This window comes from Sesamum indicum, linkage group LG3, assembly GCF_000512975.1.
Source record: "Sesamum indicum cultivar Zhongzhi No. 13 linkage group LG3, S_indicum_v1.0, whole genome shotgun sequence".
Taxonomy (NCBI): Eukaryota; Viridiplantae; Streptophyta; class Magnoliopsida; order Lamiales; family Pedaliaceae; genus Sesamum; species Sesamum indicum.
The window spans coordinates 12,530,095-12,547,075 of record NC_026147.1 but is presented as its reverse complement, the minus strand read 5'-3'; the positions used below and the strand labels follow the sequence as shown (position 1 = coordinate 12,547,075).

At 34.3% G+C, this 16,981-nt stretch overlaps 3 protein-coding genes across 4 annotated transcripts; 2 read left to right on the top strand and 1 right to left on the bottom strand.

Annotated features, from left to right (window-relative positions):
* Positions 1,137-2,233, bottom strand: LOC105158168 (CASP-like protein 1F1). The gene is made up of 3 exons (XM_011074817.2): positions 1,924-2,233; positions 1,711-1,834; positions 1,137-1,510 (listed from the first exon to the last, which is right to left on the bottom strand). The coding sequence occupies exons 1-3, from the start codon at positions 2,121-2,123 to the stop codon at positions 1,289-1,291; spliced, it is 546 nt and encodes a 181-aa protein (XP_011073119.1). The 5' UTR covers positions 2,124-2,233; the 3' UTR covers positions 1,137-1,288.
* On the top strand, positions 5,026-6,940 carry LOC105158494 (cyclin-dependent kinase G-1-like). Its single transcript, XM_011075278.2, has one exon. The coding sequence runs from the start codon at positions 5,906-5,908 to the stop codon at positions 6,914-6,916; it is 1,011 nt and encodes a 336-aa protein (XP_011073580.1). The 5' UTR covers positions 5,026-5,905; the 3' UTR covers positions 6,917-6,940.
* Positions 11,124-16,291, top strand: LOC105158167 (tetratricopeptide repeat protein 4 homolog). 2 transcript variants are annotated; one of them, XM_011074815.2, is made up of 8 exons: positions 11,127-11,415; positions 11,853-12,065; positions 12,143-12,334; positions 12,419-12,619; positions 12,754-12,834; positions 14,522-14,648; positions 15,863-15,952; positions 16,058-16,291. In XM_011074815.2, the coding sequence occupies exons 1-8, from the start codon at positions 11,311-11,313 to the stop codon at positions 16,129-16,131; spliced, it is 1,083 nt and encodes a 360-aa protein (XP_011073117.1). In that variant the 5' UTR covers positions 11,127-11,310; the 3' UTR covers positions 16,132-16,291. The 2 variants fall into 2 exon arrangements, 1 of the variants encoding a protein (XP_011073117.1); XR_002286698.1 differs by lacking the exon at positions 16,058-16,291 and having other exon boundaries at positions 11,124-11,415; positions 12,419-12,605; positions 12,699-12,834.

Sequence of the window (16,981 nt, the reverse complement as noted above, 5' to 3'; positions counted from 1 at the left end):
TTGAGATATGCAATATCCAATATATAAGTTATTCAGGCAACCACTAAAATTGCCAAGCAACAGGGAGTTTCTGTTTCACTTGATCTGGCCAGTTTTGAAATACTCGGCTTCATATATGATGTATTATTTTTTGGCAGATGGCAGATGTGAATCCTCGGCTACATTCTTCTGAGGTTGGGTTGCGAAATGCTTAAGCTAATCCATATTAACTGTGACTAACTAATTTCTGGGGTAAAGAATCAACGCAGATTCAGAGTCGGCCCTTGAATTTCTTTATATGTTTTATTTTTATTCAGTTTAGTTTTCAGTTGCCATATCTTATGTTTCTTGTCAAAGATGCAATAAACTTAGTGAAATGTCCTGAGCTTCAGCTCATGCTTTGCTGTATGTAGTACTGTATACCTTGAATGCATAGTCTTCATTGCTAGAGAAGTTCAATTCTTTGAATGTGTCACATTAGTAATCGATGTTACGGTTGTTTTGATCTTATACATTTCATAGTGCTCTGCTTTTCTGAATTCCTCGACGTTCTGAAAAGTTGCACACAAGATGGGGGAAGATTGGTTGGATTCTTAGTCTCTAATAATTGGCTGAAAATTTTAGCAGATTCTTTGAGTTGTTTGTGCGTTGATCACTTCATTTCTATCTTTGATGTGTTTTTGTGAACTCAGAATTGTATTCGGATGGTCCTCTTATGGCCCTTTGGTTTTTGGATCAATAATTTAAGATGAAGCAGTGGATTATTTGTTCTCCTCAGTTTTGTTACTGAGATATGATGATTTCTTTATATTGGGACAAGTTGGAAAGGAATTGGTCCCAATTTTCTTGTGAAATGGAAGACTGCTGTGTTTGGGGATGGATTTTATATCGAATCACTACAAGAAAATAATTGTATTGCTCGATAACTGCAAAAAAAATTAATGCTATTTAGTAAGTAAATTTTCGTTCCTAAATGTATTAGCAAGTAAATTTTTTGTAATAAATAATGTAAACTAACAAAGAGAATGTTTCTTGCTAATTAATTCAACGCTATTTTTTTTTTTCATTACTATTCAGCTATTTTCTTGTACTGAATGTACATACTACCAAGAATTCAAAAAAAAAAAAAAAAATCATCAATCAGAACCTTGCAACCATTTAGAAAACATCTTTCTCTCCATAAGAAACGATATAAAATCTAGAGGAAAAATTGTTCACATGATTAGCAAACACAATTAAAGCATAAACATGGAAATTATATGGTTTAAAGACATGTATCTTACTTTTACATACTCTTGAGATAATTTCATCAAACTTGGATTTGGCGGGACCTGTTAGCAGAGACGATAGTGAGAATGAAATAGAAAAGAAACCCAAAATAAGACAGCGATGAAGCAGCTGTGCCCCTGTTGCAGAATTCCGCAAAATATCCACAGACTGCCATCCAACCCGCATGCCTGTCGCCATACTTCCCCACATAGCCCACTGCCGTTGCCGCAGCGCATCCAGCCATCAACAAGATCGTCATAACCTGTCCAACAAAGTCTTCTCAACTTACCATCACGATGGATCATAATGTGAATATATATGATGCGAATTTGGACTCTCGGTACCCCTTTTTGGGGGGGTTAGAGCTCCTCGTTTGCAACGGATATGGGAGGTGCCTATAGCAATATACATATGTGTGTCAATGTGTGTGTGGGTGTGTGTGTGAACACGGGTTTAACGTACCAAATCATGGAGGAACATGTAGAAGTAGTATGTTGAATCAACTGCCTTGTTCCTTAGGATAAGGGCAAGAAACAGTAACAGGACAGTGAAGGCGCATGCGATGAGATTTGCGTATGCAAAGAACCTGAAAATCATACATACAAGAAAGAGAAGGGATTAATTCATGAAACCCAAGCATGATGACAGGAGAAAAAGTAATGAAAAAGAGCTTACTTGAGAGCCGGGGAGTAGCTGTATCGGGCATCGATCTGGATGCCGTAAATGACCGCGGTTTGCTTGTTGGTGAGCGTAATCGAGGTAGCAGCAAGAGTTACTGCAGCAGCCAAAATCCTAAGGGGAATTTGGGTTAAAATGAAGAGTTTTTGAGATTTGGAAGATGGGATATGGTAAGTTTTGTCAACTGAAGTAGCCATTACAGGTGAATTGTGAAGGGCTGGTCTCTCCAGTTGTCTTCTTTATTAATGGTTTGCAAGAGAGTGAATGAATGCAAAAAACAGCTAGTAGGAGGAAGGTGTAATGGTACTGAGTAGTTTATTATGGTATATATATATATATATATATGTATATATACATACATACATACAGAGAGAGAGAGAGAGAGAGAGAGAGAGAGAGAGAGAAGATTTGAAGGGAAACATGGTGCATAGTTTCTATAGTCATAGAGGAAAGGTAGGTTCAGAATTTAATACACTTCATTAATTGTAATAAGTTGGAAGACAGCAGCAGTAGAGAAGTAGAGAGAAATAAATTGATGGAATAGCAGCATATGACCAGGAGATTGGGAGTGTTTGGATTTAGAGTGAGTTGTTGCATTCATATGTGCTGTACATACATTGAATTGTTCTTGTTACATGTTAGGCATACTCTAGTCAATAGACAACTATGTTGTATCACAAGGGCTCGCCCGTAATTTCACACATGATTTATAGATATTGTCCGATCACTAGTACTAATGTCATTCTTAATTTTAGGCATATCAATGGGTTGGTATATATCACCCTACATGCTCTACACCCATATCCATTAAAAGTTAAATGTATTTTTAGTGCCCGGACTTGGATTATTTAATGTTTTTACCGTTTTATTTTTTAGAATATAGCATTTTAGTCCTATATCTTTTTAACTGTTGTAATTTTAGTCTTTTTTTTTTATCGGGGTTTAACTCCACTGATGAGAAGGGTGAACTCCGGAGAATAAATGACTAAAATAGCAAAAATTTAAAGGATTTAGAACCAAAATGCTACCCCAAAAAGTTAAAAGATAAAAATATTAGTAGAAATTGACCAATATGAATAAAAGCTTCAATTTTGAAATATCATGTCAGAGGCACATATATTTTTTCAACGAGAAAATGACTAAAGTGACGAAAGTTAAAATATGTTAGACAAAAATACTGCTCTAAAAAGTTAAAGAATGAAAATATCAAATGACTTGAATTAGAGGTTAAAAAATGCATTTAAGCCATCCAATAAATATCTGTAATGTTTACTAATAATGTGCCCTCACAAACCTAACTCGTAGAATCCTCATTAAATCTCACCCATGTTATACTCAAAACAATTGGATATGATCCGGATCTTACCCATGCAATATAGTAAGTTTGAAAAAAAAATGTGAATTTTTTAATTTATGTCAAAATCAAACAATAAAGTTTCTTAAAAAACATGAAGCAATTATACGTATTTTTTGTAGTGATAAAACGAGAACAAGTTCATAGGATTTCAATTTTAACCATTAGGGTAAGACACATTATATGGGACTCAAACTCATAACTCAAACTTATTATGGATTTTCAACCTTAACCACTAGGTTAAGACATCATCGATATAATGTCCATGCATTTTGATATATGTATATATCAACTAATTAAAGCCTATTTGTATCCTTCTTCCCAAAATTTTAGTTTTTGAAGGTAAATTTATATTTTTGGTCCTATAACTTTAAGTTATTAGCATTTTTGGTTTTATAACTTACTCTATTTATACATACAATCCTTCTTTTGATGAATTTAGTCCTAAACATCTTACATTTGGTCCTTTTTATTTTTATCCTAATGACCCATAGTTACATGAGCAAATACGTAAAAAAAGTTAACAACTTGAGATCCAAAATTGTCGCCTCTAATTGTTTAAGTACCAAAATTAATCAACATTCGCTGTGATTTTATCTATTACTAAAGTATTTGCCATAATTTCTAGCAGTAGCAAATATTTTGTCTTTCTTGTAGAAACAACTGCTAATACCCATTGCTTAGCCATAATTAATTAGTGTCGTCACGAATTTTACTTTTAACTATAGTAATTAATCATAATGATAAGCTATATTTTATTATAGTGAATTGAGTTATTTGTAATTACTTCATAACAAAGTGATATTAATAACAAAACTTGATCACTGATATAAATTTTACTTCAAAACAAATGCATATGCTAAAGCCCTACCTATCATAGACCATCTCCAACACAGCAATCTGCCATTTTAACCAGAAAATTGGTACCAAATCCTTCGCAACTTATCCCAATATATATAAAGAGATCATCATATCTCAGTAACAAAGTTTATTGCATCTTTGATAAAAAAACATAAGATATGGCAACTGAAAACTAAACTGTATAAATATAAAACATATAAAGAAAAAAATATAGACGATTACTGTGCATACAGATACAACAGTATCCGAACTCGGTCACCTCTTCTGCTGTTGCACAACCTAAAGCCGACTCGACGAGATTCTGCAAATAACCAGGTGCACAGGCCACCACCATTTCTTAGAAGGCATGACTGCTGCTAATATGGACACCAAATACTTATCAAGATTTTGCACAAATGGATGCAAGAGTTGAACTGCAGAAATTGTTCCCTTCTTCCTTCCAGAAAATTCTCCAATTTCCAGCATATTTCATGAGTGCTAATAGAACTTTTGGCAGAGCCTCCTCCTCGCCAACGTCGCCCATAGAACTTTGGAAAATTATATACATTAGTAGAGATGTCATATGATGATTTTGGTTTGTCTGACATTACGCATTGCCCTTGTGATGTTCATTTGATGCTTCTTGTTTCCACTTTGGTGGTTAGAGTTGGAACTAAAACATCAAGTGGAAGACACGGCACATAGAACATACCCCTTTTCCGTGTTTCGCGTTGCAGCCTTTGGAGCCTAATGTCACCACAGCCCACTGGCAGTGTTTTGGCAAGAAATTCAAGGGCCGACTCTGAATCTGGGTTGTATCTTTACCCCTGAAATTAGTTCAAGTATTTTGCGACCCAACCTCAGAAAAATGTAGCCGAGGATTCACTCTGCCATCTGCCAAAAAATAATACATCATATATGTACCCGAGTATTACCTCAAAACTGGCCAGATCAAGTGTAACAGAAACTTCCTGAAAATTCTTTGATTTCTAACATAATTCATGAGCATGCCTGAAAATTCTCTTGCGCCAGTGCAGTACCCGAATTATGCAATCCTACAAAAATTCTCTTTAGCAAGCCTGTGAATTTGGCGTCCCTTCTTCACAAATTTCTAGCAATGAGACGAAACCCCACTCACCCAATTGCCCAAGCGTTTTCCTTGGGATTACTCAAAACATTCAGGAGATGCATGATTATCTTTCGTACAAACATTCAGACCCCGGTCCAAGCACCCGTAGTAAATTATTAGACTACTCTTTGTCAAGATTTCAAGAACAAGAAGAGAAAGAATGCAATTTCCATCTAAGACTTTCAAATATCAGTTGCAGAAGAAGTCAAGTTTGCAGCAGTTGTGTAGTGATGTATATATACAGCACCAAACTCAAAAATCAGTTAAAACTCCTACCTGACTAGAAGACGCACTTAGACTAACAGAGACATCCTTTACAAATGAGAGTTATAAATCTGCAGCATTTCTAATTTCTTCACTCTTCTGAGATTTCAACACTTCTAAATGGTGGGGATAAAAGATAAAACAGAAAAAACGATATTTCTGATTCTGAATGAACTAAACTAGATGTCCTTCTCCCACTCTAACTCTATTTATTAACATTAATTAAATATCCGACCATCTCCTATTCCTATTTACATTTAATTAACCAACCTTACTATATAAAGGTCCCTGCAAAACAAGAAACAACAAATACAAACCTCTTCCTTTCAAGATTTCCTACAGCTTCTGGCTTACTCTGCGTATTGTTTCACCTCTCTGTAAATTGTGTTTCCATGGCCGAGGCTGGGCTTCTTAATTTTCTTGGCCACAAGAATGATCATCACCCATTCTTGTTCTCACCCAATGATTCTCAGTCTCAGCCTAATCATTTCCTGCGGAGGAATTTGATTTTTGGCAAAGCGAATAATTACCAGTATATGAACGTGATCAGTCATGGGTCTTACGGCGTTGTGTATAAAGCATGTGACAAGAGAACAGGCGAAATCGTGGCCATGAAGGAGGAGTGTTGCGGATTGTCTACGACAACCTTGAGGGAAATCGGCATTCTCAAGGCTCTTCCTCAGCATCCTGCGGTTGTGGAATTCAAAGAAGTGGTTCTAGATGATTGGGATCGTGTTTTCGTCGTAATGGAGCACGTGGAAAGCGACCTGAAAAGATTCATGGACGTCAGGAGACAGCCGTTGCGTCCAAACGAAGTGAAGTGCATGATGAAGCAGTTGCTGGAGGGCGTCAAATTTCTGCACGACAATGGAGTGATGCATAGGGACTTGAAGCCATCAAACATTCTGATCAACAAAAAGGGTGAAGTGAAGATATGCGACTTTGGTCTGTCTCGGCAATTCGAAAGAGAATGGGGATGCTACACTCCTCGTGTTGTAACTCGTTGGTATAGAGCCCCAGAAATCCTTGCTGGAGCGGAGACGTATTCAACCGCAATCGACATGTGGTCAGTTGGTTGTATAATGGCAGAATTGCTGTTGAAGGAGGTGCTTTTCAAAGAGAAGTGTGATGTTGAGCAGAGAAGCAAGATATACACGTATCTTGGGCGTGGCAAAGCGGACGACAATCTGTTTATAAGCAAGTTTCTTACAGCTGCAGCCAATTCAGGAGCTCCATTGCTTACGGAACATGGATTTGATCTGCTGAAAAAGCTTTTGGAGTATGATCCAGATAAGAGAATAACAGCAGAAGCTGCTTTGAATCACGGCTGGTTCAAGGAATTCGATCCTTACTTTTTCTGGTTTAGCAATAGGCACCACTCATACCATTTGGCTGACAATTGAAGCCTCAAACATTTCTTGTACAAATACATCTGCACAAATGCTTATCAATGTTATGGATAATATGAGTTTGTTTGCGAGATTGTGTGTTTATAACTATGAATGGGTTTTTTTACTAATGTTCAAGTCGTCCAACACTCAACTACTTTCTTACATTGTTTAATCATATAGTTAAGATAATCAACTGTATGTTCCACTTTCTTTGAAAAATGGTAATTTTGTAATGAATTCACTTTTTTTTGTATGTAGTACAATCCATTTTGAAAAAAGAAAACATATAATGTACCAAATCCCTTCTTGTTGGCAAAATTAATTTTTTTGTAGAAAAAGGTACAACTTATATCACAATAAAAAATAAGTATTGCTTATAAAAAAAGTGAAAAATAGCTAAAAGATAAAATGGATAGTGTTTGGAGGAAAGATCATTAATGCTGAAATAAACTGAATGATTAAATATCATTTTGCTCTCATGCATTGAAAAGATACTATTTTTTCTTGATGCGGATGTGATTCTTGAATTTGGAGCAATACACAAACTTCAGTCGGAGTACAAGAAAAAGGCCTTCTAGCAATGGATTTTGTTATGAAATTTAAGTATTTTACTAGTATGTGTTAACATACTAAGATGTCTGTGCAAAATAATCTAAATATAATATTCAACATAGGTAGAGAGGAAAAAGAAAAGAAAAAAGAAATTAGTGAGAGTATGAACTTTCTCATTTGTTTTTATTTAACTACAATCTTACAGACACTTAATTATCACAAGTTGACACAATCCACACTTTGGTTCCAATTCTGACAAGGGCGGTAAGAAATTTAGCACAAAGCCAAGTTGAGTGTTGTAGTTGTTGTTGGGGCAAACCATGAGAACCCCAGTATTAAAAAGGTTAAACAACCTTGGATCTTTTAGGATTCTCAATTGAAAACTTAAGTACTCAAATTATTTTTTCGACCCATAATTTTTTCGGGATAAATTCAAATTATCCCCCTAAAATATTGAAAAATGGCAAAAACTCCTAAAAAAAAAAAAAAAAAAAGAGCAAAGAGCCTCCCCAACCTTTAATAAAGAAACATATTACCCCTCTCTCTGCTGGACAATGTAGTTCACTCGCCCATTAGGTAATTTTATATGTAAGCTTTCCCTTTCTTTTTTCTTAAATAAAAGCATATATATTGTTGTTAATTCTAATTTGGTGTGCCTTGTTTAAATGCAGGTCTAATCGGAACTGTCACGGGGCCATCAGGAGGTCTTCCTGTGATGGAACTACGTAGGAGGAAGTTGATACTTAAAATAAATTTTAAATTATTTTTTTATTTTATTTCTATATTATATACTAATGTTTTTTTAAGATGAGACATTTCAGTTAGTGGAGGAACGTGTTTCATAGTCGCCTAGAATTCAAGGATGCATGAGTTGCCTCCCTAGCAACAACCGTTGGATGAGCACAACAACCAGTGAGGGATGCTTAGACTCAGTCTCCTGACGGCGATTAGATTAAGACTTTCAAATATCAGTTGCAGAAGAAGTCAAGTTTGCAGCCGTTGTGTTCTGATGTATATATGCAGCACCAAACTCAAAAATTAGTTATAACTCTGTTGCATTTCTAATTTCTTCACTCTTCTGAGATTTCAACTCTTCTAAATGGTTGGGATAAAAAATAAAACAGAAAAAACCATATTTCTGATTCTGAATTGACTAAACTATATATCCTACTCGGACTCTAACTCTATTTATTAACATTAATTAAATATCCCACCATCTCCTATATAATCCAACCTGACGTCCATTAAACCAAGAAATCCTTTCCAGCGATGCAACAAGAGTTGCTGATTTTCTTCATTAGTTTTTCATTTTTGGAAGAACAGCTTTTGCTGCCATTGACAACTGCCATGGCCCGTTTCATTCTCTTGGCAACAACATCTACTCATCATCATCCATTCTTGATGGAACTAAGTCATTCAACATCTGATCTGATGATTTCTTGGGACGAAATTTGATTTCTGGAAGGGCGAAACATTATGAGTCATAGAGGTTACGGCATCAAGTTTCTTCAAGAGAATGGAATGACGGATAGGGACCTCAAGCCATCCAGCAACAAAATCGGCCAATTGAAGATGTGTTACTTTGGTTTCAAAGAGGGTCGGATCGTACAGTCACATATCATCAATTCGGCCCTTTTGTTGGAAGGTTTCAGGTCCCCATGCATCATCCCATTCTCACGACGAAACTTAACGCCCTCCAGCTACTGCGCTCTGTCAAGCACTTCACTTCATGGGGACTCAATGCTTGTCTTCTGACGTCCATCAATCTTTTCAGGTGGTTTTGCAGCTGCTCCATTGGTAATGATCAGGCCCAGATATGCCTTCCTTTGCTGTTGTCAGTTCAGTGTATATATGAAGCAGAGGGTGATGAGATTCTGTCATGTTTTCTTGGGGAGATTGATGACTACTGTCACTGATTTCATGGGGCATTTTGCTAATTGTCTAATTAATCAACTCATTAAGTATTAATTCTAGTGTGTGTGTGTGTGTGAGAGAGAGAGGAGTGTATCTGTATATTTTGTATTCTTTTGGAGATTTACTGTTACTAATTTCATGGACTTTTTAGTCTATCAATTAGTAGTTATTATTAAGATAATTAATTCTAATGGTTTCAAATATTAAAGAAATATTTTTTTTAGATTATAAAATATTAAATTATAGGTTAAAAATAAATTATTGAAGTATCCGAATAAAAATGTATAAGATCGTTGAATTTATTATATATATATATACACACTACTAACAGTAATTTTATATTTAATTTGAAGAAAAACTTGTTAAAATCTTAAAAATAATGCTTAAGTAACTTTTTTTTTATTTTTATTAAAGAAGTTTATAAATTTCTAACATTTTATTTTTTAATCGTATAAGTTCATTAGTTATTAAAAAAGTTTATCAAACACTTTGTAATATGTCAGAAATTTTAATTATAAGATGTTTTAAAAAATGTGGATTACACTTTTACTCTTCATACTATTTAATTTTTTTTCTCTAATTTATTTATTCAAGTCCTCTATTATTTGAAAATTTCAAATTCACAATCATTATATTTACATTTTATTGTTTAAGTTATAATATAAATAATTGCTAAATGGTAAATTCTTTTAACTAAAATGGTTATATTTTTTTAAATTAATGTGTGAGGGACCACATTTTTTTTGTATAAAAGAAATATTTTATAAGGATAATATGAAAAATATACTATTTGGAGAGCTAATTTGATAAATTGAAAATAATAACTATTTTAAAGTCGAAACCAAATGTGAGGGACTAAATTTACCCTATTGAACTTCTAATCACTATATATCTTTTGATTGTTTGTTTGTTTGTTATTTTTTTTTTTTTACAGAAACAATGATCACATAATTTTAGAGAAATATTAATAAATTAAAAAATAAATTGATTTGATCAATAAATCAATATTACAATGAATTCAAATTAGATTGAATATATACTAATTATAATAACTTATTTATATTAACAGAGACGAATATTCATACGTCCAGTGAGAATTAATGAATTGAACTTATAGATACGACGTCCGCCTTGACAACTGAGCTAAGCAATCGTTGGTTCACTCTATTTTTAAAAAAGATAATTACACTGTCCTATCCTAAAATGGCATATTTACACGTAAACTCCTGTAGTTTGAGAAACTACATCTAGCATTCCTAATGTTTATTCCATCTAACTACTAGATCGTAGTTTGAGAAATTACATCTAGTATTCCTAATGTTTGTTCCATCTAACTACTAGATCCCAATATCGGTCAAAATTTTCTGAATTTATTGATATTTGCAAAAATTAAAAAAAATTATATTTACTCTCGATTAACGTAGTATTGAGTTATTACAAGGGTGAGGATATAACTCTTCATATATATTAGTATGTGATGATTTATAAGAATATGCTTGACCTATAATATATAAGTAAATCACAGACAAATATGAATTTTTATTTAATATTTTTTATTAGTATCAATAAATTCGATAAATTTTAATTAATATAAATATATATTGTCAAATTGAAATAAATATAAAAAAATATTAAATTATAAAAAAATTATATATAATTACATCAAAAACTCAATGAATTATCTTTTTATTAAAACAAAGTTAGTCACCGTACATACAAAAGGAAACAAACTTAAATGTGTGTTGCAAACTAAACCCTACTCTGATTAAGTTTAGTTCAAATGTAACGGGCCGAAGGCCCGAAGTCCGCACTTCGACAGCGATTTCAGGTCAAAATCAACAAGGCCTGTTTCTCATTCAGTATCTGGATTTTCCAGAAACATCGGACTGAATTTTGTTGAGTTTTCTTCTCCAAGTGCCCTCGTACTGCAAATTCAAACCATGGCTCTATGGATGGAGGCTGGTTCGGAGCCCAAAACCAACGAAGAAATTGTTGACCTTGAGGCTATAGCTGCTCTCAAAGAATCTGCTGCTATCGAACTCAAGGTCCTCACTCCAATCTCTTCATTCACTTTATTTTTTTCTAGTTTGTTCACTATTTTGTTCTTGTTAGATTGTTTTGTATGTTCGTTTGCGCTAAGAAAAAATTATTCACTTAAGCTTTTATGATGCTTTATTGGCTGCAAGCAGCTTTCTTGCTTGAGATGTTGTTCATGCATGGAAATTTAACTTTTTCGTTTTCCTTCTGGTTCGTTTTCTGTTCAAGACTCGGTCTTTGGATACGCTCGAGCATTCTGTACAGAAGAAATTAAGAAACTGGAAACAAAGATTTTTTTGTTTTAAAAAAAATAAAACGTTTTACTGGTTGTTAGTCTTGATGTTTCTTTTCTAAGTTTTTCTGCTGAATTAAATGATAAATGAACTCAGGACATTCAAAGAATAAAATGAAAAAGAGTTTATTTTGGTTTTCTGTGTCTTTTCAGGAAAAGGGAAATGAGTATGTAAAAATGGGGAAGAAGCACTATTCTGACGCCATTGATTGCTACACAAGGGCCATTAACCAGAAGGCCTTAAGCAATTCAGAGAGCTCCATTCTTTATTCCAATAGGGCCCACGTCAATCTGCTCTTGGGAAATTACAGACGGGCTCTGCAGGATGCTGAGGAGGCCATCAGACTTTCTCCAACAAATGTTAAGGTTGTGTTTTCATGTTCGTTTTTTCATATTGAGTATAGCTTTCCACTCAATTACTAACATTTTTTATTGACATTTAGGCTCTTTACAGGGCCGTCAAAGCAGCATTGTCACTCAATCTGATGGATGAAGCAAAATCGTATTGTGACAAAGGCCTTCAGCAGTCTCCAGACAATGAAGAACTGAAGAAGTTAGCTAAGCAAATAGATGTAAAATTATCAGAACAACAACAGCGTGAAGCTGAAGTTTCCAAGGCCGTGGCAGCAGCTAAGGTTCCAACTTATGGCACTGTTTGGTGAAACTTGATTGCTCAAATCTTTGACATGCTTGTGACCTTTCTAGTTGAAATCATACAGGATCTTGTCTCTGCCTTTGAGGATAGACGGATAACATTTGGGAAGGCAATGTATCAGGAGCTCACTGGAATTAAAAAACCAATGCTAGACAAAAACAAAATTCTTCATTGGCCTGTTCTCCTTCTTTATGCAGAGGTTATGTCCAGTGACATCATTGAGGATTTCTGTGAGATGGACATGTTTTCAGGTCATCTTGATATGATATCCTTGCCAAAAGCTTTGTTATTTCATCTTACACTATTATTGTATTCTGATTAATATTTGGTGTAAATGAATATAGTTTCTGGTCAATGTTTTGCTGTAGCACACCTTTTTGTGGTCCTTAGCTTCCAAACATGTTCTCAGAGAGTAGTCCGCCATTGCCGTGGGATACAAAAAATGCATATACTCGTGATGCTATTGAGTTGTACTATGAGGTAAATAAATATCTATTGCATCAGGACTATCTATTGCTTCTAAGTTATGTTCTTTGGTCTTGGCAGAAAGAATAAAATCATGGAAAGTAAGTAACATTGTACCCAACTTTGCCCCTGCTTTAGAACTATTTTGGAAGTATTACTCTAATTGTTAGGAAATAGGCAAATTTGCAACTAAAAGGGGATTCTTTTCCTTGTTCAACGCTCTGTTTCTACTGCATGACTAAGCTTGCAATGCTTGCAATTTGAAGTTATAACCGCATGAGGGTGCACTATTGATCTGAAGTTCATGTAAATAGGATATCCCTCACATGGCCTGGCTGTCAACAGTTTGGTATAAGAAGTTTTGAGCAAATGAATTGAAACGATGAGCAAATTGTTTAATCGTAGATGGTAAGGTGGGTTTTGCCTCAGAGGATGTCCTAGAACATGACTATAAAAGTGGGTCATGGGCGAAATGTTGCAAATTTTCAAAATAGGATGTGCAGTCTGTGGCTCGTTTACCTCATTAATGATACTCCACCAGCCTGGTCCCTGTTTATACTTGTTTCGCTGGAATCATCTAGTCGAGCAATTTTAATTTGACTTTGTTTTCTCTGAATTTGTTTAGTTTAGGTTTATGATGTTTTTAGAATCAGGAGTACTGTTGTCTATTGATGACATGCGTAGCATTAAAGTGGTGGGCGGCTTTTCAAATTTACTTTATGCTATTAACTGACTAGGTGGAGTCCTAGTTATTTGAAAGGTTTTACTGTAAAAGATTCTATATTTTCATGCTTGGGAGAAGTCCATATAAAAATTCAATATGATCTCTTACTTTAATACAATTCAGGCCTCTAAAAGTTCAATACTGTACTTTCTGCTTACCCTTGAGAATGTTCTTGATCTTATTCTTTTCTTCTTTTAACATTTTCACTTTTCTTTAGAGTACTATGATACTTGTACTTATCATTCTATTAATGCATCCAATCTTAAGATTGTACGTACCAAGTTCAGCCCCAATTTCAAGTTGTACTATGTTGAGGTTTACTGTATGCTGATCTGCCCAAACCCAACTAGTTACAGGGTAAGAGGATTTGCATTTGTCATGTGATTCTGCCCATATCTTGACGCAAGTGACAAGTTGAGTACTGATTGTAATGTGATTGATTGTGCTTGGAAATACCAAGTATTGGCAAACATTTTTTGTATTAGGACCCGGAAATGCCAATCAATCTTCATCAGAATCTTTATCAGATGTTTGCTATGTGATCAACTTGTTACCTGATAAAACCTAACCAGAGGCTTTATGATACTGTCAGAAGCTGTGTTGGAAGATCACTATACAGATATTAACATTCTTGTAAAATTTATGTGATCCTGAAAACTTAGGTATAGATATTTGCAACCTTCATTCTTTTCATTAATTCTTACATCTGTATGCTTTTTTATTGTTTGGCGCGTAATGTTTATACCAATAAAAATGGAAGGTTCCACATGTTTTATTGTAGTATATTAAAGAGAAATTAGAGTTATTAAATGAGCATTGTAAAAGGCTACCAATCACATATTATAATGGAGCTTTTAGCACTGACTCGATCTAGTTTAGTTTCTTCTTCTCATTTTAACATCCTTTGAGGATCATTATTAGCATCATAAGTATCTTCCACATTTTTATACACTGGACGCTAAAATCTAGATTCAACAGGCTGATTCTGGAGTTTGTTTGTCCAAGAAAGAAATTCTTTCTTATCTCTTAGAAGGGACAGCTGCTTCTCATCTGGAAAAGTTTGGTGTTGAAGAAACTGATGCTGCTCATAGTTCTGTTTCAAGCGGTATGTTTCTAGATTCTCATAACCCTTTAAATCCAATGCCTTACCATTCTCGGGAACAACACACAACACGATAGAGTCAAAACTGAATATTCATACTTGAGTACATTAATCTAGCTATAACTATGCAAATTCATGTGCTATCTTCTGAGCTCAAGAGCGTGAGTTTGGTTAACCAAATTGTGTGGAAGTCATTACCAATCATCTGTTATAAGTGTTTTACCAAGTTTCTGCATATGTAGTGATTAAGTAAAGAAGAATAATGGTCTTTATGAAGTTTCTACATTTTTGCATGTACCTAGATGATTTCACCCCCTAATATATCGGAGCTCTAGACTTTACTGGCAGCAGACACAGTAAAAGTTCCCCGTATCCATTGTAATTTGTTATTTAATAAAATCGACTCTAAAATCAATTGTTCTACATGTCATTTCCTTGCTTGGGTATTGAGTCATTCCATTTATATCCTCATTATGCAAGAGTTTCCACTTATAGCTAAGCACAAACACAAAGTAAACTCCGATTCTTTTGACATAATTCTCACTCAAACCACTTTGTCTTCTGTACTGTCTTTATCGTGAACTGGAACTTGTTGTGCAGTGAGGATGGAAATGGAAAGGCATCATTACTCAAATAGAAGAGATTTTGATCTACCTATGATTGAATCAATTTTCGAGTCCTCTTTTGGCTGCCATATAGAATCAATAGGCAAAGAATCTAGATAACCATAATCGAACTAGACCTAACTAGTGTAAAATGACAATGAGGATTCGGGTAAATAGACCGCACACGAGTCCTAACGAAATATTCAAATAAAAATTTACTTTATGAAAGAAAAAGGAACTTGAAACAAACCCTAAATTTTAATTCTAACTTTACCAAAACAAAGTCGTTAATCCTTGTTGCTATTTGTTCCCACACTAGTTTTGCTGATGTGACTTTGAGTAACTGGCCAACCAATCCCATGAGTTGGAGGTGAAATCTTGAGATAAGTATTTCTGGATGGACTTTAGAAACTTTTTATTTTGACTGTTCATTGAAAGCAAGAAGTAAATTAGAACTGACCGTACTACTTGGTTTTGAGGGCATTAATTTGCCCTTGCTTTCATGTTATGAAATAAGTTGTGCATATGTGTACAAACATGTCAAGTTTAAAAGTTGTATCCTTCCATGTTATAAATTTTTAGAAATGTTAATCTTTCAATGATTATTTTCAGGTAATGGTCCCAAATGGATCCGGGTGAATGAGAAGAGAACACTTCATGACATCCTGAAAAGTCCGAATATCATCATACCTGGAATTCCCGGTTTGTCCATTTTTTGGCTAGATAATTTGTATTTCTTGATTCATGCGGTTAAGAGAATTCAAATTGATTTCTTTATTTGTCCACCACCCTTTTTGTTCCTTGCAGTGTTCTTTGTTGTTTCGAAAAAGTCCAACTTCTACAACGATTTTAAGCACGGAAATTGGGCTCCGCCTCAATAAAGATGGTGATCCTTCAACTCTGGTGCTGGTTGTGATGGCGCGTTTTTACATCGTTCATAGAAGAATTAAAAAACTCATTGTGTATATGTTCAACTGAAAACTGGATAACTGATCCCATGGAAGTTTTGACTAATCTTCATCACATCATCTTCTCTTTCTATTTTTCTTACAAGTGAGTGATAGTGTTACTACAATCATGCCATCCAAGTAAACCATCATATTTTTCATCGAAATCAACATCAATCGTAATTTGACTTTTTAATATGTTGAAGCTCATCGTCTACATACAATGTGTAAATGAGTTTGGACTTTTACACGTGCATTACTTTCTCATGACCCTTGCACAATTCAGCTTCAACTTCTTTTTGCTAGTTTAAGCAATAGTTTTGGTAAACAAAGATAACAAGTAGTTCGAATGAGAGAATAAGTACAAAAAACATCAAGAAAGTTTATATTACAGTAAGAGTGTTTCATACAGCTTCTGGAATGGATGGTTACAGATGAGGGTTCCAAGACCTATTTATACTACTTTCTCACTTTTAATGGATAATTGAGATCTATTTGTTCTAATGGCTAAAATTTGTCCCTTAGGTTTTCTGTAATAAACTGTAATAAAATGTAGTGTTGTTCAAATATAGAGAGAGAAATAAAGATATGAGTGCACTTAGATGTTTTTAATATGTCTGGCTTTGTTCTTTGCGGACAGTGTAGGACATATGAAGATTAATTGAAATATGATTGCTTTATATTTTGTTGGCAAACAAAATTTACTACAAGTTTGAATTCAAGTCTCAATAAGTTGTTTCTATAAAGTGATATGTTTAAGAAATTAATGTGATGTGTATATACA